The 25422-nt window shown below is 39.1% G+C and overlaps 1 protein-coding gene across 10 annotated transcripts in view; it reads right to left on the bottom strand.

The window, feature by feature from the left end:
- The window catches only part of LOC128685375 (collagen alpha-1(XVIII) chain), an 836546-nt gene that overhangs the window by 108144 nt on the left and 702980 nt on the right, over positions 1-25422 (bottom strand). For all 10 annotated transcript variants that reach the window (XM_070082820.1, XM_070082822.1, XM_070082821.1 and 7 more), the window contains one exon: positions 23111-23207. In XM_070082820.1, the coding sequence (XP_069938921.1) occupies positions 23111-23207 (97 nt within the window). The remainder of the gene's footprint in view (positions 1-23110; positions 23208-25422) is intronic.

Below are 25422 nucleotides of genomic sequence, written 5' to 3'. Positions count from 1 at the left end.
TTACGCATCGGTGATTTTGCCCACTTTGAGCCCTATTTTTGGCCAATTCCAGTGTACTAGTTGACAAAAATCATAACTATGTCGCTAGAACTCCATTTTTTCTATCGAATGAGTACAGGAAACCACCCATTTATCTATTTCAACTATCCAATAAAGTGGTCAGAATTTAGCAATTTTGCCAATTTCACACAAATTTCAAAAGATGCCAATTTTTAAATAGGGTCCAGAATAAACAAGAAAGACATTCCTGGCACTAAAATAACATTTCCTCTGCTCATTAGTCACATCCCCAGGCCCCTCTTACATTTCTTTTGCTTTCCACTTTGAATTTTTATTCTCACAAAAAATAGAAGATTTACTGTTATGCACACTACTGTATTAGTGTAGAAATGATATAAATAATATCAGTGCACTTGTGAAAGAATATTAGATTCACCAGTTGACATGTATTGAACATGTGGCACGATTTGTTTACTTTTGAACTTTGGCAAAAATCGAACATTTCTGTTACTTTGAGCTCAATTTCAAGGTACTTTTCATTGTGAAACCAATCAAAATCGTCTCAATTTCTGTAATATGTCTTCCATTCTATAAAATAAGACCAGGAAAACTAGAATACAACCATAAATATCATACGAAAATACGGTGCAAAGTCGCTGCTTTAAACCAAAAACACGGTCAAAGTTTTTTTTTTTCTCATTACGCACTGTGTGCTGCAGGATTTTTTTTTATACTGCGCACACTGACCACATAGACCCATTCTTTCATATGTAGGCCTACCAGCTTTCTCTTGCTAGATTTGAGGGCGCTAGAATTTATGCGTACTAGTACATCAAAAACCCTGGCGCGTAAGCCATACTAGTATACATCGGAAACCCTGAAAGGGTTAAAATAGAATTTGTTGACTTTTGTGTAAAACTGACCAAATTACTGACTTATGTGAACTTTATATGGTAGTTCTTATAGTGGAATAGGCAGTTTCTTGTGCTCAGTCAATAGAAGAGAAGTTATAATAGCAAAATTGCTAGAATTGGGTCAAATTGAGCAATGGAACTGGCTTAAAATAGGCTTCAAAAGAGGCAAAATTGCTGAAGCAAAACTTATGCCTGGACTGCCAACCTAGGGCCAGCATAATTCTAAGTTTTCCATCAAATTTTGCATTTTTGGTGTCATTACCTCTATAAAAATTCCACCTTTTTCTATAAATTGTGACACTGTTAGAACTTTTAATTTTGGGGGTGACAGTGAAAGGGTTAAAAAAAAAAAGTGACAACAGAAGGTAAGAAAGAGCAGACACAGGGTGACACAGACATTTAAGAAAAAGGCTGAAAACAAAATGAGAGAGATAGAGATAGAGAGAGAGAGAGAGAGAGAGAGAGAGAGAGAGAGAGAGAGAGAGAGAGAGAGAGAGAGAGAGAGAGAGAGAGAGAGAGAGAGAGAGAGACAGACAGACAGACAGACAGAGAGACAGACAGAGAGAGAGAGAGACAGAGAGAGACAGAGACAGAGAGAGAGACAGAGAGAGACAGAGACAGAGAGAGAGAGAGACAGAGACAGAGACAGAGACAGAGAGAGAGACAGAGAGAGACAGAGACAGAGAGAGACAGAGACAGAGAGAGACAGAGACAGAGAGAGACAGAGACAGAGAGAGACAGAGACAGAGAGAGAGAGAGAGACAGAGACAGAGACAGAGACAGAGACAGAGAGAGAGAGACAGAGAGAGAGAGACAGAGAGAGAGAGAGACAGAGAGAGAGACAGAGACAGAGAGAGAGACAGAGACAGAGAGAGAGACAGAGACAGAGACAGAGAGAGACAGAGAGAGACAGAGACAGAGAGAGACAGAGAGAGAGAGAGAGAGAGAGAGAGAGAGAGACAGAGACAGAGACAGAGACAGAGACAGAGAACCATCAATGATAAGGGCAACATAAATGATGTTTGTAAATTCAGATGACTTCTGTGAACATACTGAAAGCATTATTTTTGGGATGCATTAGACTGTAAGCACATGCTGATGAGAGACCTTACAGCATGCTAGCACTAACAGCAGACTTGACCACATCCACACTCTGTGAGGATGCTACAAGTTTATAAGACTTCTTTTGCTTTACATGACAAGTGTAGTTGATACTACATATAGCCATTTTTGGTACAGGTACTACACTGGGTATACCAATACCAAAAGAATGATGGGTAGAGACACCAGTGCAACACTTTGGACATTTTATTAAGGAAATGTTTTACTCACTAAGGGTTTTGTCAATCTCATAAAGAGTTTACTGAAAACAGGGCTTAGATAGTGGAAAGACCTCTGGTGAAGTGGTGAGAGAGAGGTCAGTGAAAGTGGAAAGAAAGGTCAGTTAAAGTAGAGGGAGGTCAGGTAAAACAGAGAGAGGTTAGGTCATGTGGTGGTAGTGTGTGATGCAAGGGCAGGGCCATGTTATCTGATTACAGTGTTTTGCTGTGGTAAAATCTTCACAAGTACATCAGATATACAGAATATCTCCAAGTTTTGCAAGAGTGTGTCAAATATTGCTATCATGGCTGCCTCTAAACAATGCCATTTCTGTAGGTCATCTTTTATTACCAGATTGGCTTAATCCAATCTCATGAGATGCCTGTGTGTACTACAATGCATCACACATGATTTGCCCTGACTGTCACTGCTGCATGTATGCTTATTTTCCATAATTTGTTGTTCCAAGGTTATAGATATCTTGCCTACATGTACTCTACTGCATGCTGCATGTACCAGTTTCAGTCTTGACTGCTCATAATGGTGGGCACTGGAGCTTGTTATAATGACACTGTTTTCAACTAGTACTCTAAAAATGTTGCCGGCTTTGTTGTTGATGGTGGAGAGGAGGATGTATCGAGTAGCTGCTCTCTCACATACAGCAGTCTTAATGATGCAAAGGGTGCACTTTCTATGGTCAGAGATAAAGCATAGTGGGAAGTGTAGGCAGCAGACTATTTGTGTAATGTAGTCACACTCCTCTTTGAGGAACTGTGGCTGGCAATCCTGTGTGCTCTCAAGAAACCAATGATTATGCCTCTCATGGTTCTGGTGTCATAGAATGATTAGATATGAATGAAGTTGTCCTTTTTAGCTGGTTTCCTGCATACTTTACAAATTAGTACGTCATCACCTGCGTTCAAGAGGACATCTAGGAATAGAAAATTTGCTCTGCATAACCAGAGGATTTCTATAAAGTATATCCTAAACAAATTGTGAATAATATTTTGAAGAAATAAAGCTTATCATTTACCATAAATTGTTTGGTGGGCTCCACAACAACACAGTGGCTGCTTTACAGAGATTACACATTAGTCTTTATTCCTAGATGACCAAACATTAACACCATCCGTAAGATCATCACCAATATGGAACCTACCAAACAATTTATGGCTGAGGCAGAAAGCAACAACCAGCTTCCATTCTAGATGTGCTCTTAGCCCTCTCACTACCTCTTGGAGTATACAGTGAAACCCTGAGTTTCGGCTGTAATTCGTTCCAGGAGCTAGGCCTAAACTCGTAACGGCCGAAAGTCGAAGCAATATTACCCATAAGAAATAGATAGACAGATAGTTTACTAAGACATGATACATAGTTGCACAAGGAATTATAGTAGTTGGGTGTACATGCCAAAAGCCCCTTGTATGCAGAGCATTATGGGCAGGCTTAAAATTAACTTAAGATTAACTAAGCTATAATAGATTCAATGGTAAAAGATACAGTAAACAATTTACAATATGAAATACAATTGAGTATTTTAAAAAATGAGATTTGAACATTTCAATTTTGAAGTATTATAGTTGCACAAATTTGTAGCATTACAATGTATAAGAAAATGATCAATTTACTATATGTAATCGTACAATTCGTTAATCAGGTCAAACTGAATAAAATCAGTGATGTGTAGTGCAGCAACAGTTCATATGGTCATTAGATGTAAATAATGTAAATATGTACATGTAAATAATGTAAATACAATTAATCCGTTCCAGACCCACAAAAATATTCACAAAAAATACATTTTTTAAAAAATAACTATAGTTTAACATACATATAGTACTTAAAACATACATATAGTATTAAATGAGTAATACAATACATAAATAAACATTTAAATAAACATTTAAAATCACATTTACATATCTATATTGAAGATTCTTGTTGGCATCTGGAAGATAGGGAGGAGGAGAAAGGGAGGACTTATTATTGCCTCAACCATTACCTCCACCACTGTCTCCACCACTTCCTCCACCACTGCCTCAACCACTGCCTCCACCACTGCCTCAACCACTGCCTCCACCACTGCCTCAACCACTGCCTCCACCACTGCCTCAACCACTGCCTCAACCACTGCCTCAACCACTGCCACGGCCATTGCCTCAACCACTACCTCAACCACTGCCTCCACCACTGGCTCCACCACTGCCTCCATCACTGCCTCCATCACTGCCTCCACCACTGCCTCCACCACTGCCTCCACCACTGCCTCCACCACTGCCTCCACCACTGCCTCAACCACTGCCTCCACCACTGCCTCCACCACTGCCTCCACCACTGCCTCAACCACTGCCTCAACCACTGCCTCAACCACTGCCTCAACCACTGCCTCAACCACTGCCTCCACCACTGCCTCAACCACTGCCTCCATCACTGCCTCCATCACTGCCTCCACCACTGCCTCCACCACTGCCTCCACCACTGCCTCCACCACTGCCTCAACCACTGCCTCAACCACTGCCTCCATCACTGCCTCCATCACTGCCTCAACCACTGCCTCAACCACTGCCTCAACCACTGCCTCCACCACTGCCTCAACCACTGCCTCAACCACTGCCTCAACCACTGCCTCAACCACTGCCTCAACCACTGCCTCCACCACTGCCTCCACCACTGCCTCCACCACTGCCTCCACCACTGCCTCCACCACTGCCTCAACCACTGCCTCCACCACTGCCTCAACCACTGCCTCCACCACTGCCTCCACCACTGCCTCAACCACTGCCTCCACCACTGCCTCCACCACTGCCTTAACCACTGCCTCAACCACTGCCTCAACCACTGCCTCAACCACTGCCTCAACCACTGCCTCAACCACTGCCTCAACCACTGCCTCCACCACTGCCTCAACCACTGCCTCAACCACTGCCTCAACCACTGCCTCCACCACTGCCTCAACCACTGCCTCCATCACTGCCTCCATCACTGCCTCCACCACTGCCTCCACCACTGCCTCCACCACTGCCTCCACCACTGCCTCAACCACTGCCTCAACCACTGCCTCCATCACTGCCTCCATCACTGCCTCAACCACTGCCTCAACCACTGCCTCCACCACTGCCTCCACCACTGCCTCCACCACTGCCTCAACCACTGCCTTAACCAATGCCTCACTGTCACTATGAAGTTTCTTTGGGCCCATGGTGGCTTATTTCAATGTCACAATCAATAAACAAGCACTAAACACAATGAATTTAGAGTGAAATGTTCGGATGAGCGCCCAGGGTAATGTTCATTCAAGGATAAACAAAGCTAGACTGACTCACGATGCCTGTGCAGGGAGGCATGCAGGTGCGGGCAGGCAGACAGGTCTGGTACGCCAGCCAAAACACGGGGCAACGGCCAAAAACTCAGGACAAAATTTAGTCGAAAAATGAGGTTGAAATTTGAAGCAGCCAATACTCAGGGCGGCCAAAACTTAGGGTTCCACTGTACCTGGAGAGGGTTTCAGGAATCAATGCCCTCGTGGCCTGGTATGTGACTAGACCTCCTGGTGGATCAGGGCCTGATTAACCAGGCTGTTACTGTTGGCCGCATGCAAATTGACATACGAAGCACAGCCCGGCTGGTCAGGTACTGACATCAGGTGCCTGTCCAGCACCTTCTTGAAGACAGCCAGGGGTCTATTTGTATCCCCCTTATGCATGCTAGGAGGTAGTTGAACAGTCTTGGGCCCCTGATATTTATTGTGTTATCTCTTAGTGTACTCATGGTGCCCCTGCTTTTCCCTGGGGAGATGTGCATCTCCTGCCCAGCCTTATGTTTTTGTAGGGAGTGATTTTCGTGTGCAAATTATCATGCATCTTTCTTGCCTACTTGACTATAAATCAAAGGACTTCAACCATTACAAGTAATTTAGGTGCTTTATTTTTAATATTTTAATAATAATGTCATACTTATTCATGCTGTGACAGTTTCCTATACATTTTCCAGGTCCGCAATTTTGCCTGCTTTGAAAGGGGCCATTAGTGGACAGCAATATTCCAAGATAGAGAGAACAAACAATTTGAAGAGAATCATCATGGGCTTAGCATCCCTAGTTTTGAAGGTTCTCATTATCCATCTCATCATTTTCCTAGTAGATGTGGTAGATACATTGTTGTGATTTTTGAAAGTGAGATCCTCTGACATTATCACTCCCAGGTCCTTCACATTAGTTCTTCGCTATTGTGTGATTGGAATTTGTTTTATACCCCGGCACACTTTTAATTTCCTCGAGTTTTCCATATTGAAGTACATAATTGAAATTTCTCTTCATCGAACTTCACGTTGTTTTCTGCAGCCCATGTAAAGATTCGGTTGATATCCACTTGGAGTCTTTCAATGTCATCGATGGATGATGCTGTCATGCAAGTTCAGGTGTCATCCACAAAGGAAGACATGGTGCTATGGCTTACATCTCTGTCCATGTCAGATATGAAGATAAGGAACAGGACAGGGGCGAGTACTGTGTCTTGTGGAACAGAGCTTTTCACTGTGGCTGCCTCAGACTTTACTCTGTTAACTATTACCCTTTGTGTTCTGATGAATGGTTTGAAAAACCGACAAGTTGAAGATTGAGACACTCATGCAACATATGGGAATCTTTATTCAGGAAACGTTTCATCACACAGTGGCTTCATCAGTCCAATACAAAGTAGAAAGGCGTGAGGAGAGGAGGAGTTTGAGGTAATCAGTCCCTCAGCCTGGAGTCGATGTGTTCAGTCCATCAATCTTGTAGAATGTACAGCATAGGGCAGTAGACGTGGCTTATATACTGTAGTGAAGTGAGGCGAAGCAGGAGGAGGTGGGGTCATAGTGGTATCATCCACTAGTCGAAGTAGGTCTTCGTCCAAAGGTTGGACAAGTGTTGAAGAATTCTTTGTAACAAGATCCCATGATGCTGCAGTGTCTGACAGTTGTGATGAATGGTTTGAAAAACCAACAAGTTGAAGATTGAGACACTTATGCAACATATGGGAATCTTTATTCAGGAAACGTTTCACCACACAGTGGCTTCATCAGTCCAATACAAAGTAGAAAGGTGTGAGGAGAGGAGGAGTTTGAGGTAATCAGTCCTTCAGCCTGGAGTCAATGTGTTCAGTCCATCAATCTTGTAGAATGTACAGCATAGGGCCGTAGATGTGACTTATATACTGTAGTGAAGTGAGGCGAAGCAGGAGGAGGTGGGGTCATAGTGGTATCATCCACTAGTCGAAGTATGTCTTTGTCCAAAGGTTGGACAAGTGTTGAAGAATTCTTTGTAACAAGATCCCATGATGCTGCAGTGTCTGACAGTTGTGATGAATGGTTTGAAAAACCTCCTGCTTTGCCTCACTTCACTACAGTATATAAGCCACGTCTACGGCCCTATGCTGTACATTCTACATGATTGATGGACTGAACACATCGACTCCAGGCTGAGGGACTGATTACCTCAAACTCCTCCTCTCCTCACGCCTTTCTACTTTGTATTGGACTGATGAAGCCACTGTGTGGCGAAACATTTCCTGAATAAAGATTCCCATATGTTGCATAAGTGTCTCAATCTTCAACTTGTTGGTTTTTCAAACCATTCATCACAACTCTCAGACACTGCAGCACCATGAGATCTTGTTACAAAGAATTCTTCAACACTTGTCCAACCTTCGGACGAAGACCTACTTCGACTAGTGGATGATACCACTATGACCCCACCTCCTCCTGCTTCGCCTCACTTCACTACAGTATATAAGCCACATCTACGGCCCTATGCTGTACATTCTACAAGATTGATGGACTGAACACATCGACTCCAGGCTGAGGGACTGATTACCTCAAATTCCTCCTCTCCTCACGCCTTTCTACTTTGTATTGGACTGATGAAGCCACTGTGTGGCAAAACGTTTCCTCAATAAAGATACCCAAGAGTTGCACATGTGTCTAATTTATCAACAAGTTGGTTCTCTGAACCATTCATCTACAATGATGCCAGTGTCACTCAGATCTACATTACTGATGCCAGTGTCACTCAGATCTACACTACTGATGCCAGTGTCACTCAGGTAGCTCTACATTACTGATGCCAGCATCACTCAGGTAGATCTACATTATTTATGCCAGTGTCACTCAGGTAGCTCTACATTACTGATGCCAGCATCACTCAGGTAGATCTACATTATTGATGCGAATGTCACTCAGATCTACATTACTGATGCCAGTGTCACTCAGGTAGATCTATATTACTGATGCCAGTATCACTCGGGTAGATCTATTTCCAGCGTCCTCAAATATGCCGAGTGGTACATTTTACCCTAGACATTAGAGAATGGGTCTGTGCAGTGAGTATGCAGAATATAAAAAAAAAAAAAAAAACCTGCCCCCACACAGTGCATGATGGAAAAACCAAACTTCTGTCTTGTGTTTTGTTTAAAATAACAACCTTTGAGGTGCTTTCCAGAGTAGTTCTTATGATTTTATTGGCTTTTTCTTGTTGTCAGTTGATAGAATGGAATAGAATATAGTGAAATAGATATGATTTTTCTTGGTTTCAGACCGGTACTAAATTCAAATGGACCTCAGTGGTGGAAATATTAAATTTTTGGCAATTTTTCAAAGGATGGGTAGGACCCTCCCCCTTACTCCTCTCTGGTCTGTTTTATTAACTTTTACTTGGTCTGTTTCAATAATTCTTGGTTATATTTTATTAATTTGAGAAACAGGGTAAAACTGAGTTTTTGTGTAATACAATGGACCCCTGGTTTTTGGCCTGGTGCGGAAATCATACAATTTGGATTTCGAGCACTTTTTTCAGCAAAATTCACCCCTCCCCCCCCGGGGTTTTGTACATCCACTCAGAAATCGTTGGTACCAGACGCATCTGCCTGGGCTGCTCATACATTCATGACTCACTCTTGGGCACATTAAATGTCTTATTTTATGTTAATATAGACATTTTCATTAATCCATCTATGGTATTTTCTTCAAAATTATGTAAGAAACATGTTACATAGCATATAAACATGCAATGTTCATATGTGGTGGAAGGTAAACATTACGTTTTCTCTGGTCCAGCATTAGAGAAAACTGTATGAATCTGCACTGGCCCAGTAACCACCCTTAATACATAAGCTTTTGTTTACAATTCTCGGCATGAATATGTAATTCATTACTCCTCCCTTTGTTTATGATGGCATCTAAAGGTAGTTGTTAGAAATGATTTAAACTCAGTGAACATGGTATGTCAATGATAATAACATGCCTGTAGGTCGCAGTGTATGTAGCCGGTAGGTATACACCTGGGATGTAGTCTGCCTGGAACTTGCAGCGGCAGCAACAAGAACCTTGCTCATCTATTTTAGTTCCACCTTAGGTTCCCAACCATCCTGTGATGGTCTAGTAAAGACCCACATAACATTGACATATATGGAGATCCAGAATGATATAGATCAACTGCAGAAATCACCCAAAAATACACAAAATTACCAACAAAGAAGACTCGTGTTTCCACCACCTGCCCCACTGCCAGACGAAGTGAAACTCCACAACATTTACCCATTGTCTACAATTCATCTGAAACACTGTCAATGGCCAGGGGTCAGGGCAACGAAAGAAGACCCAGTAACTAGCTAAAGACTCCTAACACCACAGGTGAGAGAAGCATTACTATAAGGAAAACTCCTACAGTCAGCCAGGATAAAATCCTCAACACCCACAGCCACCACCACAACACTCACAAAACAACAACAACAAACGTGGCAGCCTCCACAAATGCCTGAGATGACTCCTTCCTTGGATTTGATGATACGAACATTACAGTTCTGGATCTTAGGATCCAGAACCAAACAATCATCAAGCTAACCCAAGAAATGCAGGAACTTAAAACCTCCAATGACACGTAAACCCAAGAAGTTAAAGAATTACAAACGTCCAATGACATACTAACCCAAGAAGTTAAGGAATTACAAACCTCTAACACACAGTACCTCGGCAAGATCATAACTCTTGAACATAAACTAAGCACACTGGAACATCTAGACAGCACCCATACCCAATCTGTGGACACCATCAACAGTTTAAAAGATCAGGTAACCCAACTAAATACCAACATCAAGAACAAAAGAGAAAGAGTGGACCTTCAACTTACTGATGTTACGAACAATTTCCAAGACCACTTTGAACAACAACAACTATGTGACTCAGTTGTAGTAAATAGCAACCTTGTACCTACAACTGTAACCCAAGAAACATACAAACAAACCACCTTAAAACTTATCCAAGACCATCTTTGACTCAGAATACCTAGCGATGATATAAAGAAATGTAAAGTGATAGGTCATCAAACTGGGAAGAAATCAGCGGTACTAAAGTTCAATTCTAGCTCACAATGAAGTGAACTATTAAGAGCATCTATTAATATGAAAACAAGTGTTTATGTCAACGAGTGCCTGACAAAAATAAGACAAAATCTCCTTTACAGACTAAGAAAGCTACGATATGACCACAAAATTTACCAGTGCTTTGCAAGGGATGGCAAAATTGCAGTCAAGAAGGAATCAACAGGAAAGAGACGCTTCATTTCTACTGCACAGATCTAAAAAAATTCCTAAGCAAAGCTGGCCTAACTGAGTCAGAATAAAAATGCAGTTTGTACCCACTTCCACAAGCAATGTTATGAGGCCTAAAATTTTTTTTCATTTAATTTTTTTCTGGAAAACCTAATTCTCATTTCCATATTGTTTAATCTGACAGCAGTGATTCTAAGCTGTCCAATCACTACCTCATATTTCATATTCTTGTTAAACACCTCAAGATCACCATCTTGTTTGCCTAAAGATATATACATTTCTGTTTTTTTTTATATGTTTGTAACTATCTTTTGCAGTCCTCCATTAGTTAACGACTATATTTTTTATTCTCTAGTGTGTTCAATCATTAATAATTAGTGCAATACAATCCAAAGTTAAGTACTACTGTTTTGAAACATCCCCTATTTGTTTACACTCTAAAAAGATAAACATTTTTATTTTTTAAACTATCTTTTCCAATCTTAACTCCTATTTTTTTTTTACTCTCTAGTGTGTGCAGTCTATAATAGTTAGTGCAATACAATCCAAAGTTGAGTACTACTGTTTTGAAACCCCCCTTTTTTGTTTACTGTCTAGCATTAGTCCAAACACTGTTAGGTGCTATTGATATACCTATTCTTAATAGTTCATTATTTTTTACTACTAATCATACATTTGTTTATGATGTTATTACTTGCCTAAATTTTGTGCTTTAAGTCAAATCTTACTATTTAAATTTTATTTAAGATCTTTTTTTACTATCTTTTAACTTTATATTTTTTGTATTACTATTACCTGTTTAGTATCTGTGCAATCTGTACAATAGTTCTTCTGCTACCTACACTCTGTACTGCTTGTATAAGCTCTCATATCACCTCCAGTGCAATATTAACAGTTATCTTTATACTATTTATACATTGTTAAACTTGCATTGGTCATATGATTGCAAACATCAATCCTGACATTAACCTTTTATTAAATGACACACATGATCCTAACAACAATTGCCTTTATTATACTGCTAGTCAGGCTAAGACACTACCCAGTGCCAACAATAACATAACAGTATTCAATTATAACAGTATTCAGTCACTAAGCAAGCTCTTTGATGACCTCCAAGCACTACTGAATTCTCTAAATGTCAGTATGTCTATCATTACTCTCACTGAAACATGGCTAAAACATGATGTTACAAACATTTATTCCATACCTTGCTACACAGCCATACACAATTGTAGGCCAGACCAATTAGGAGGTGGAACAGCTATATACTACTCTGATGACCTAGAGTGTATAAATTCTACTTGCACAAGGGATGAACATGCTGAATATACCTTTGCTAAATTTAAATCCAAAGATCGTACAAAACCTCTAACATATGGAGCAATTTATAGAGTTCCTCACTCCAATATTTACTCTTTTAGTAAAAAACTAAGAAACATAATAACTAGTGCAGAAATGAACAAGAACCACCTAACACTTACAGGGGATTTCAACATAAATTCTATCCATGACCATGACCCACAAATAACTGAATTCACAAACACTATGGACAGCTGCTTGCTTCTACCCACAATAACAAAACCTACAAGAATCACTGACACAAATGCCTCATTACTAGACCATATCTGGACAAACACTATATCCCCATTAAAAGCAGGCATAATCACAGATAACACCACTGACCACTATCCCATCTTTCTCATAACCAACTTGTGTAAAGTGTCCCAGAACACAACTAAGATCACATTCCGACTACATGACGAGTCATCTGTTAATAACTTTATTTCAGCATTTAGTGACAGACTGGCAAAACATGCTAGTCGACAACTTCGTTATTGATGAATGTGTTAATATTTTTTTACAAAAAACCCAAAACCTCTATAACATGCATTGCCCAATAAAAACTAAGCGGATCACAGCAAAGAGACTAAACAACCCTTGGCTTACAAACAGCATCCTCAAATCTATTGATAAAAAAACATCTATACGAAAAACAGTACAGAATGGGTCTAATAACAAAAGATCTCACAAAACGTTACTCGTCAATACTGACCACTCTAATAAAAAGGTCCAAAAAAACTGTATTATGAAAGCAGATTTCATGATACTAAACCAGACGAACCTCTCCTTCAGCCACCCTATACTGCCAACAAACTTAATGTCTTTTTCTCTACAGTAGGAACAAAACTAGCAAGTAAAATCCCAAGCTCAAACATTCAACCAAAAGACTACCTCACTGGCAACTACCCAACAAATCCTACTGAAATCTCACTTATCATCAAAACACTAAAGAACAGGACAGGAGGCCTAAATAACTTACCACCACTCATGTATAAAAAAGCTTCTCATGTGTTGTCACCAATTATTGTAACTCTTTTTAACAAATCCATTGAATCTTCCACCCTCCCATCCACACTCAAGACAGCAAGAGTCACCCCGATCCTCAAAGGAGGTGATCCAACTGAACTGAACAATTATAGGCCTATATCATACCTGCCCCTACTATCTAAAATCTTTGAAAAATTAATTAAAAAACAAATCTACTCCTACTTTGTATCCCACAACATACTCAACCCTTGTCAGTTTGGGTTCAGACCGAAAAAATGTACTAATGATGCTATTATACATACGCTTGAACTAATATATTCTGCACTTGAGAAAAATGAATTTCCCCTGGGACTTTTCATACACTTACAAAAAGCTTTTGGTACAGTTGACCATGACCTTTTGCACCAAAAACTCGAACATTACGGGGTCAGAGGGCATTCTTTCGATTACCTAAAATCTTATCTTGGCAATAGAACCCAGTATATATACACAAATGTAGCCAGCTCCACTACACAACCTGTTCTTGTTGGAGTCCCACAGGGGAGCATTCTTGGCCCACTTCTCTTTCTCATTTACATCAATGACCTACCAAATGCATCTAGTCTCCTTAAACCCATTTTATTTGCAGATGACACAACTTATGTCTCTTCTCACCCAAACCCAACCATACTAACAGACACAGTAAATGCTGAACTGCTAAAAATATCTACTTGGATGACTACCAACAAACTTACTCTCAATATAGACAAAACCTACTTCATGCTTTTTGGAAACAGAGCTTCAAATGTACAGCTAAACATGTTGATAAATGGTTCACTTATTTCTAGACAGGCAGAGGGCAAATTTCTAGGTCTCCACCTTGGCTGCAACCTCAAATTTCAGACACACAAAGAGCAAATTCCCAAGAAAATCTCCAAAACAGTAGGCATCCTTTCAAAGATATGGTACTATGTACCCCAATAAGCTCTTCTAGCTTTGTACTACTCTCTCATTTACCCTTACCTCACCTATGGTATTTGTGCATGGGGCTCAACCATAGCAAATCACCTTTAAGCCTTTAATAACCCAGCAAAAAGCTGCAGTGCAATTGATTACTAACTCCTGCATTAGACAACACACTCCACCTCTTTTCAAGAGTCTTAACTTGCTAAATATACAAAAATCCACACTTATTATTGTGCCTACTACATACACAGAACACTATACTCTAGTGTAAACCCTCCTCTCAAACTCCTCCTTGATAATTATAACAGAATACACAACCATAATACGAGACACAGATCACTCTTCAATATCCCTCATGTTCATCTCTCCCTATGCAAAAATGCCATGCACGTAAAAGGCCCAGAGATCTGGAATTCATTGCCAGAATACTCTAAAGGACCCCTGTCTGCAAATCAGTTTAAGGCCCTAATAAGAAATCACCTCATCACCCAAAATTAACCAGACAAACCAAACCTAATCACTACCAGTTCCTCAAAGACTACTCGTAATTAGGATGTCTGTTTTTTCATTGTTTTAAATAGTAGTAGATTGTAATATGGTACATCATAATGTAAAATGTTCCACTGTAATACCAAATTTCATTGTTTTAAATAGTACTAAACTGTAATACATCATATTGTAAATTGTTTTACATTGTAATACTGTAATCTTTATTAACTAATTAAATAGTGTAATAAGTCTCTACTAGACTTATCAAAACCATGTAGCATTACCTGACAGAATATTCAATTCTCCTGTACTCACTGTAACTCATCTAATGACTATATGAACTATGTCTACCATCTTACTAGCTTATTATAACCAAGTCATTGCCATTTTTATTTTTATCATTTTTTTTATTATTCTTTTGCTACCTTAACTTGTGTATTTTATCCTGTCAATTTAAATCTAGTTATACTCTAATTCTTGTAAACAACTTATATACGACCTTAGTGCAATTACAATTGAGAGTCTTGTGCCTTCTTTGTATTATTAGATTAAACTCAGTTGTACTATAGCTCATTCTAGCTCAATACATAGTCAATACCAAATTCACTACATTAGACCATAGTGCAATTACTAGTGAGAGACTGGTGCTATTTTTAATTTGTTATTTTTTTTTTTTATTATCACACTGGCCGATTCCCACCAAGGCAGGGTGGCCCGAAAAAGAAAAACTTTCACCATCATTCGCTCCATCACTGTCTTGCCAGAAGGGTGCTTTACACTACAGTTTTTAAACTGCAACATTAACACCCCTCCTTCAGAGTGCAGGCACTGTACTTCCCATCTCCAGGACTCAAGTCCGGCCTGCCGGTTTCCCTGAATCCCTTCATAAATGTTACTTTGCTCACACTCCAACAGCACGTCAAGTATTAAAAACCATTTGTCTCCATTCACTCCTATCAAACACGCTCACGCATGCCTGCTGGAAGTCCAAGCCCCTCGCACACAAAACCTCCTTTACCCCCTCCCTCCAACCCTTCCTAGGCCGACCCCTACCCCGCCTTCCTTCCACTACAGACTGATACACTCTTGAAGTCATTCTGTTTCGCTCCATTCTCTCTACATGTCCGAACCACCTCAACAACCCTTCCTCAGCCCTCTGGACAACAGTTTTGGTAATCCCGCACCTCCTCCTAACTTCCAAACTACGAATTCTCTGCATTATATTCACACCACACATTGCCCTCAGACATGACATCTCCACTGCCTCCAGCCTTCTCCTCGCTGCAACATTCATCACCCACGCTTCACACCCATATAAGAGCGTTGGTAAAACTATACTCTCATACATTCCCCTCTTTGCCTCCAAGGACAAAGTTCTTTGTCTCCACAGACTCCTAAGTGCACCACTCACTCTTTTTCCCTCATCAATTTTATGATTCACCTCATCTTTCATAGACCCATCCGCTGACACGTCCACTCCCAAATATCTGAATACGTTCACCTCCTCCATACTCTCTCCCTCCAATCTGATATTCAATCTTTCATCACCTAATCTTTTTGTTATCCTCATAACCTTACTCTTTTCTGTATTCACCTTTAATTTTCTTCTTTTGCACACCCTACCAAATTCATCCACCAATCTCTGCAGCTTCTCTTCAGAATCTCCCAAGAGCACAGTGTCATCAGCAAAGAGCAGCTGTGACAACTCCCACTTTGTGTGTGATTCTTTATCTTTTAACTCCACGCCTCTTGCCAAGACCCTCGCATTTACTTCTCTTACAACCCCATCTATAAATATATTAAACAACCACGGTGACATCACACATCCTTGTCTAAGGCCTACTTTTACTGGGAAAAAATTTCCCTCTTTCCTACATACTCTAACTTGAGCCTCACTATCCTCGTAAAAACTCTTCACTGCTTTCAGTAACCTACCTCCTACACCATACACTTGCAACATCTGCCACATTGCCCCCCTATCCACCCTGTCATACACCTTTTCCAAATCCATAAATGCCACAAAGACCTCTTTAGCCTTATCTAAATACTGTTCACTTATATGTTTCACTGTAAACACCTGGTCCACACACCCCCTACCTTTCCTAAAGCCTCCTTGTTCATCTGCTATCCTATTCTCTGTCTTACTCTTAATTCTTTCAATTATAACTCTACCATACACTTTACCAGGTACACTCAACAGACTTATCCCCCTATAATTTTTCCACTCTCTTTTATCCCCTTTGCCTTTATACAAAGGAACTATGCATGCTCTCTGCCAATCCCTAGGTACCTTACCCTCTTCCATACATTTATTAAATAATTGCACCAACCACTCCAAAACTATATCCCCACCTGCTTTGTATTTTTATATTATTAGATTAAACCTAGTTGTACTATAGCTCATTCCAGCTCAATACATAGTCAATACCAAATTCACTATATTAGACCATAGTGCAATTACTAGTGAGAGACTGGTGCTCTTTTTAATTTGTATTTTTATATTATTAGACTAAACCTAGTTGTACTATAGCTCATTCTAGCTCAAAACATAGACTCCACAAAAGTCATTATACTAGACCTTAGTGCAATTCAAGTGAGAGTCTTGTTCTATTTTTAATTTGTATTTTTATATTACTAGTTTATACCTAATTGTACTTCAGTTCATTCCAGCACAACACATAGACAACATCAACTTCATTATGTGTAGCAGTGACTATACTCTATATGACCAAAATACTCTAGCTATAAACTTGTCCAAACTTCCCACCACTACAGATATCAGTACTAGAACTCAACACACAACTCAGGATATAAATAACCATAATTTAAACCTAAAAGATGATTGATCACGTTGACCCTGATCTAAACCTCCATAATCTGACACCCAATCAAAACCTATTGGAAAGTAACTGCCTTTATTACACAGCATCACAAGCCAGCACTATCCTAAACAATGCTAAAAGTCTATCAGTACTTAACTACAACATCAGGTCCTTAAGCAAACACTATGATGACCTCCTGGCACTCCTTGAATCACTAAAGACACCCTTCTCCTGCATTATTCTTACTGAGACCTGGCTTAAGCAGGACACAATAGATATCTACCCTCTACCAGGATACACAGCAATTCACAACTACAGACCAAACCAAGTTGGGGGTGGTATTGCAATCTATTACTCTAACCAATTATCTTGTATTAGCACCACTTGCTTTAGTGATGAATATGGGGAATACATTTTTGCTAATTTTACTGTAAAAAACCTTAAGACACCTATAACAATCGGTGCCATTTACCGGATACCCCACACAAACATCCCAAATTTCAGTGAGAAATTAAAGTCACTAATAACAAACAGACAAATGAATAAGCACCACCTTCTCTTAGCTGGAGACTTCAACATCAACCTTGGCATACTAGATAATCAGCCTGTAACTGATTTCATCAACAATATGAACAACACACTTCTCATACCAACAATAACTAAACCAACCAGGCTCACTGAGACAAGTGCAACCATAATAGACCACATATGGACCAATATACTAGCCCCCCTTAAATCAGGGATAATCACAGATAGCACTACAGACCACTACCCTACCTTCCTTCTGACAAACATTAGTAAACCACCACTTGAATACAACAGTCTCATTTAGACTCCATGATGAGGCCTCAATAAGGAAGTTCACAGCTGACCTAGAGACTGTTGACTGGCCTACAGAATTCTCCAAGGCCAATGGTATTGATGACTGGACAGACATTTTTCTTAACAAATTACTTAGACTATACAACAAACATTGCCCTATAAAAACGAAACAGATCACAAACAAACGGCTTGGTTGCCCATGGCTAACCAGTACCATTCTGAAATCCATTGACAAGAAACACCAATATGAAAAGCAATATAGACAGGGCTTAATACACAAAGATATTTTTAAACACTATTCATCAGTTCTCACCAAAGTAATAAAGAAAGCCAAACAACTATACTACTCCAGTAGATTCACAGATACTAGAGGAGATATAAAAAAGACCTGGAAAACACTCTCTCAGATTCTAGGGACCCACAAACTGAAAAAACCAAGAATATTATCCTAACTAAACCTAATGAAACACCACTACATCCCACTGACACAACTAACAAGATAAACGACTTCTTCTCAACCATAGGATCTAATCTCGCCAATAAAATCCCACATGCCAATGCCCATGCAGGGGACTACCTAGATGGGAATTTCCCAAATTCCTTCTATCTTGCACCAACTGAGCCCACGGAAGTCACTGAGATTATAAAGTCACTTAAAAATAACTCAGGGAATCTGTCTCATGTCCCACCATTACTGTACAAGCGAGCGGCCCATGTCCTTTCGCATGCTATTTCATTACTTTTTAACAAGTCACTAGAAACTAGCACCTTTCCGAAACTACTCAAGATGGCAAGGGTTACACCAATACATAAAGGTGGTGACCCTACAGACTTAAACAACTATAGGCCAATATCAAACTTACCATTGCTATCCAAAATCTTTGAGAAACTCGTGCACAGGAGACTATATTCATTTATAACGGCACAAAACATACTGAACCCCTGCCAATTTGGATACAGGAAAAATAAAAGCACTAATGATGCAATCATAAAAATGCTAGATCTGCTTTACACAGCATTGGAAAATAAGGAATATCCACTAGGAATTTTTATTGACCTAAGAAAAGCTTTTGACACAGTAGACCACGACATCCTACTCCACAAACTTGACCATTATGGTATAAGAGGCCATGTGCTTGCTTATTTCAAATCTTACCTTACTAATAGGTATCAGTGTGTCACCATAAAAGACACAGCATCAACAACACGGCCGCTTGATACTGGAGTTCCGCAGGGAAGTGTCCTTGGTCCCCTGCTCTTCCTCATATACATCAATGATCTTCCAAACGTATCCCAACACCTGAAACCTATTCTCTTTGCTGACGACACGACTTATGTCATCTCTCACCCTAATCTTGCCACCCTCAACACCATTGTTAACGAGGAGCTGATCAAAATATCGACTTGGATGACAGCCAATAAACTTACACTTAACACTGACAAAACCTACTATATTATGTTTGGTAGCAGAGCAGGAGATGCACAAATTAACATTAAGATCGACAACACTCTAATTACCAGACATAATGAGGGCAAATTCCTAGGCCTATACCTTGACAACAACCTGAATTTCAGCACCCATATCCAACACATAACCAAAAAAGTATCCAAAACGGTTGGGATCCTCTCCAAGATACGATACTACGTGCCGCAAAATGCCCTTCTCACACTATACCACTCACTTATTCATCCATACCTCACCTATGCTATTTGTGCTTGGGGATCAACTGCAGCAACACACCTAAAGCCAATAATAACCCAACAAAAAACTGCAGTAAGAATAATCACCAAATCCCATCCCAGGCAACACACCCCCCACTCTTCATAGATCTAAACTTACTCCCTGTTCAGTACATCCACGCTTACTACTGTGCAATCTACATCTACAGGACCTTAAACTCCAATATCAACCTTGACCTAAAACGCTTTCTTGATAGTTGTGACAGAACCCACAGGCATAACACCAGACACAAACATCTCTACGACATTCCCTGTGTCCGACTAAACCTTTACAAAAATTCAACGTATGTCAAAGGCCCTAAAATCTGGAACACCCTACCTGAGAACTCTAGAACTGCACACACATTCATCAACTTCAAAACTACCATTAGAAAACATCTTATCTCCCTGATACACCCCGTCAACTAACAACACGAATACCACCTGGTAGTTCACACTTACACTCACTCACCCATTTGACCATAAACAGAAATATTAATCTTAATCTTAATATAATGAATCCTGTGATACTCCAATACTGAAACTATGTACTGTGCCAAAACAAAAGCATTCACATTGCTAAACTCACAAACTAGTATTTAGTCACTTAGCCATAATACCAACTTACCTCATAATTTGTAATATTTTAAAATTAAGAATTAAACTAAGTCTGCCTGAAATGCCTAGCCATGCTAGGCGTTCTAGTGGTACACTCTGTAATCATTATTTTACTACATGTAAACCAAACAATAACCAAATTCTGTAAACTCAGCATTGTAATCCTTATAGAGAATAAACTTTGAATTGAATTGAATTGAATTGAATGTATTATTACCTTACTAATCTTAAGTTAACCTTTAAGTTTGCCCGAAATGCTCTGCATACAAAAGGGCTTTTGGCATGTACACCCAACTATTACATTCTTCTGTACAACCATGTAATTTGTTAAAATAAACATCTTAATCTTAATCTTAACAAAAGTCTTCAATAAAGGTATGTAATGTTTAGTTTATATGTATTTCTCACTGTTTTCTTTATGTAAAATTATAGTTATTCTATATAAAATGTATTTTTTGTTAATATTTTTGGGTGTCTGAAACAGATTACAATTGGATTTACATTATTTCTTATGGGAAATATTACTTCGGTTTTTGGCCAACTTTCTGGAATAGATTAATTACGAAAACCCGGGGTCTACTGTAATAGATTCAAAATGGAGGGAAAGTGTTATACAGGAGAGGCCTTGAGATGTGATTACTGAACAGAGGAAATCTTATTTTGTTGGCTAGAATTCCTACAGTGTTTATTTTGGACTCCTGTTTTTAAATTGGAAATTGTTGAATTTTCTGTAAAACTGGCCAAATTACCAATTTCTGTTCACTTTATAGGGTAGTTCTTATTTGATAGAATGGAAGGCATGCTAGCAAAATAGCTAGGAAATGAGCTGAACTGAGCAATGAAAGTTGTTTAAGATAGGACTCAAAGTGAGCAAAATTATCAATATGTAAATTGCAGTGTCTGTGTGATTTCTTAAGTTTTTCCATCAAATTAATCACTTTTGGTGTCACTAACTTCAGAAAAATAATCTCTACTATTTCAGATGATAAAGTTATTACTCTTTTAACATCACAACATTCTCAGTACTTTTAATTTCATGTGATGCTAGAGTGAAAAGGTTAAATATAGCAGATGACAGATACTATATACAGAAAATCAACTAACAAGAATAACTGCATATGCTTCCATTCACACCAGGATGATGAGAAGCAAAATCATTAGTTTCTTCAAGACAGAACACAAGATTTCCAGCTCATAGATCCTTGAAGATGAGTGTGACTACATTATGTAAGTATTCAACTACCTATGATTCTTGCCATACTTCATGACCCTGCCTGTGCACCAGACACTCCTGCCACTTGACCTGACCTCTCTCCCCTTCAACAGACCTGACCACTTTTCTGCTTCTGACCTCTCCTTACTATTTAAGCTATATTCAGTAAGCTGTAGATGACTGCTGTAGATTGCCCCTAGTGGGCAAAAACTTTCCTAAATAAAATGACATACGTGTTGCATGTGTACTATAACATATCTATTTTCATTAAAAAAAAAATGAAAAATCAGAAATTCTGATATTTGATTTACTGGAGATCTCATTTTTGTAAACATTTGTGGAAATACTTAATCTTTTTGTCAGTAGAAATTTATTATTAATGATGTCAATAAGCATGCTGTTAAAATTTTCTCTTTTAAAAACTATATGAAAAAAAAAATGATGTTGAAATATCTACAAAATTCACTATAATTTACAAATATTGCATTTGAAATCTAGATTAAAATAAAAGTAAAATATTACAAATATTCTCCTAGTTCTGTCTGGTCTCTAAAATACAGATACACTGTAAAAAGATGCTTAATCCAAAATTATCCCCACAATCACTTATTCAACAAAAATGCTATACATTCTATGGGTTTTCCAGAAAAAAGAGTAAAATTTATATGTATGCTATTTTTAAAATAATTTTTTTATTATTATTATTATTATTATTATTATTATTATTATTATTATTATTATTATTATTATTATTATTATTATTACTACTACTACTACTACTACATCCATTATTATTATTATTACTTATCCACCAAAGAAATGAAGTTTACAAATTATTGTCTCCCAGTTTGCATTTTATAAAAATTAAAGATATATAAAAAGATGTTATGAATTTATATTACTCGTATGGGCTACCATCATCACAGAGATTAATGCTGCAAAGAAAAAAAAGCTATGTAAAGCTAGACATAAGTGTTTCGTCCTAGCGCTAGAAAGCCACATTCTCATGTCTGTTGCTTAAAATAAAACAGATGCCACACAAAATGCCACCCCATATCAAGTGACAGTTGTCAATCAAATGCTCTAAGCACGTGAATTATTTAAAAAAGGAAAATCAACAGAAGAATATCACCAATGCCAGCATCTAAATTATACACAGAGATAATCAATAAAAAAAAGTTAACCAAAATAGATTATTATTCAGGAAAGACAAACATTGGAAACAGAATAGCCAACTGTATATACTGTATTCTACTTGTTTAAAATAAGTGCAATCATTTACCTAGAAGAATAGAGAATAAGACTTCTATTACCATGACAGTAGAGAAGCTTTACCTCCATTCCATGGGAGACCACCGCTGGTGTCCCAGATATTGATGCCACTTCCTGAATGACCGTTGACACCATTCTTATTCTCCAGGGTCTCCACCACCTGTAAGGAGGAAGTAAATCACAATACTCTACATTATTTCATTACTTGTATTTTTTTTTTGAGTTACCTTGCCTTGGTGCCGTATTTTTCATTACTGTATCCTCACTACATTTTTTTATCAAATTACTGTAACATTTCTGTAAGAGAACATACAATATTCGAATAAATGATTTAGAAAACAGACAAGTATATGAATGAGACACTTATGCAACATTTGGGTATCTTTATTCTGGAAATGTTTTGCACTGGACTGAAGAAGCTACTGACTGGTGACACATTTCCAGAATAAAGATACAATAATGATGCGCAAGTGTCTCATTTATCAAAACACAGAGTAGAAGTAAGGGAGAATTAGTTCATTAGTTTATGACCAGCTGTGTCACCAGTTTGAAAACCTCTAAGCCAGCTGTCATTTTCTGATTACACAGGCATTTTTCTTTGTGCTAGCCCTGCCATTGAAAGACTGGATATTGGAGATATACATATACTTTGCCTGGGGACTGGATGGGTAAGTATCACACGTCTTGTTGGTGACACTATGTGCCTGTGGGTGACTGGATACACAATTGTAGTGGCATTATAAAATAAGGCTGTGAGTCAAGTTGGACAAATTTAGATTTGGAAGGGGAATAGGGAAGTACTGGTTTAGCAAAAGAGTTGTAGATGAGTAGAACAAACTCCCAAGTAGCATCTCTAGGGTGAGAGCTTAGGATAGCTTTAAACATACATTGGATGGGTATATGAGGGGTGTGGTCAGATGTGAGCTGGACCTGCCTAGAAAGGCCCAGTAAGCCTACTGCAGTGTTCCTTCATTCTTATGTCCTTATGTTATCTAGCTCTGAACAATCATAAGTTTTTGCTATTCTCATTTCAGCTCTTACCAGTGGCAAAGTTTTTAGTCACCAGCTTCCAAGCTCTGTTTGTGTATTGTTCAGGATTATACTTCTGCAACAAGGGACTGTAGACATAGTTCCTGAAATACAAGCTTACTGTAACATTTATGAGATACAGTTCCTGATCCAGGCTTCCATTTTCAAGGCTATGGTAATAGCCCATCTGGGTCACAGTTCTGCTCCAAGAACTGGGTCTTCTTTCTTAGTCTAAGTTGATGGAACACCTGAGGGCAAAGGCTAGCAGGCCTTCATTAGTCTTGGCCTTCTTTCCTCAAGTCTTTCACATGGTAGGATGCACAGACAGTTTCAGATCTTCTTAATGAGAACACACCCATAAGGTCTCTCCATGGTGCATGCCTGTTCCTTGTGTGATACGTTTTGAGAGCTCTTCCGTCTCGCTGGCTTTCCAGAATTATGGATTTTAACTGGAAGTACCTCACAGAGAGAGCAACCAGAACATTACCATAGTCACTTGTCTTACGACCAATTACAGGTATAGTAGTAATGATTCATATGAACTGTGACACCTGTATGTCCTCATGTCTCTGCAGGGATTCTTGTTAGCTTTTACAGTCAGGGTTCTGTCCTCGCCCATACAGCCCACTGTGCTTCCTTGAAGGGTATACGTATGGCATTCCATTAGGTACTACTTATTTGAATTTATTTGAATCTGTCACATATGTTAGACCAGATTTAACCCTTTCAGGGTCGGTCCCGTAGATCTACGGCTTTACATTCAGGGTCCAAACCGTAGATCTATGCCAAAATTCTAGCGGCGCCAAATTTAGCACAAGAAGGCTGGTAGGCCTACATCTGAGAGACTGGGTCTGGGTGGTCAGTGTGCACACCATAGAAAAAATCTGGATGCCCGCATGGCATTGTGGGAACGCCGGCAAAGTAGCTTTGTTCATAGTGCCTGGCGGAAAGGAAGCTCTCACTCCCCACTCACTCTCGGGGCGAATTCTGACTCTCCTCTTCACAACTTACAGTTCTAAGACTGATGGAAGTGGAGCTGAAGATGAATTCTATGGTTTTGAACCATATGGTACCATTGTGCCATATGGTACAATGGTACCATATGGTACAATGTACCATATGGTACAATGTACCATATAGTACATTGTACCATATGGTACATTATACGATATGGTACAGGGTACAGGGACCCTAATGGAAATAAGTCTGTCTGACTTTTTTGGGTTATCCTAGGTTCTCCAAACATATGCTGCTAAGTATGATATTCTATGTAACTTTATTTGTGTATAACTAAATAAACTTACTTATGATGCCACATGCACTTGAGTAAGTTTATTCAGGTGTAC

Source organism: Cherax quadricarinatus, chromosome 8, assembly GCF_038502225.1.
Source record: "Cherax quadricarinatus isolate ZL_2023a chromosome 8, ASM3850222v1, whole genome shotgun sequence".
NCBI lineage: Eukaryota > Metazoa > Arthropoda > Malacostraca > Decapoda > Parastacidae > Cherax > Cherax quadricarinatus.
The sequence above is the reverse complement of the archived record's forward strand: the minus strand, read 5'-3'. Positions and strand labels throughout refer to the sequence as shown.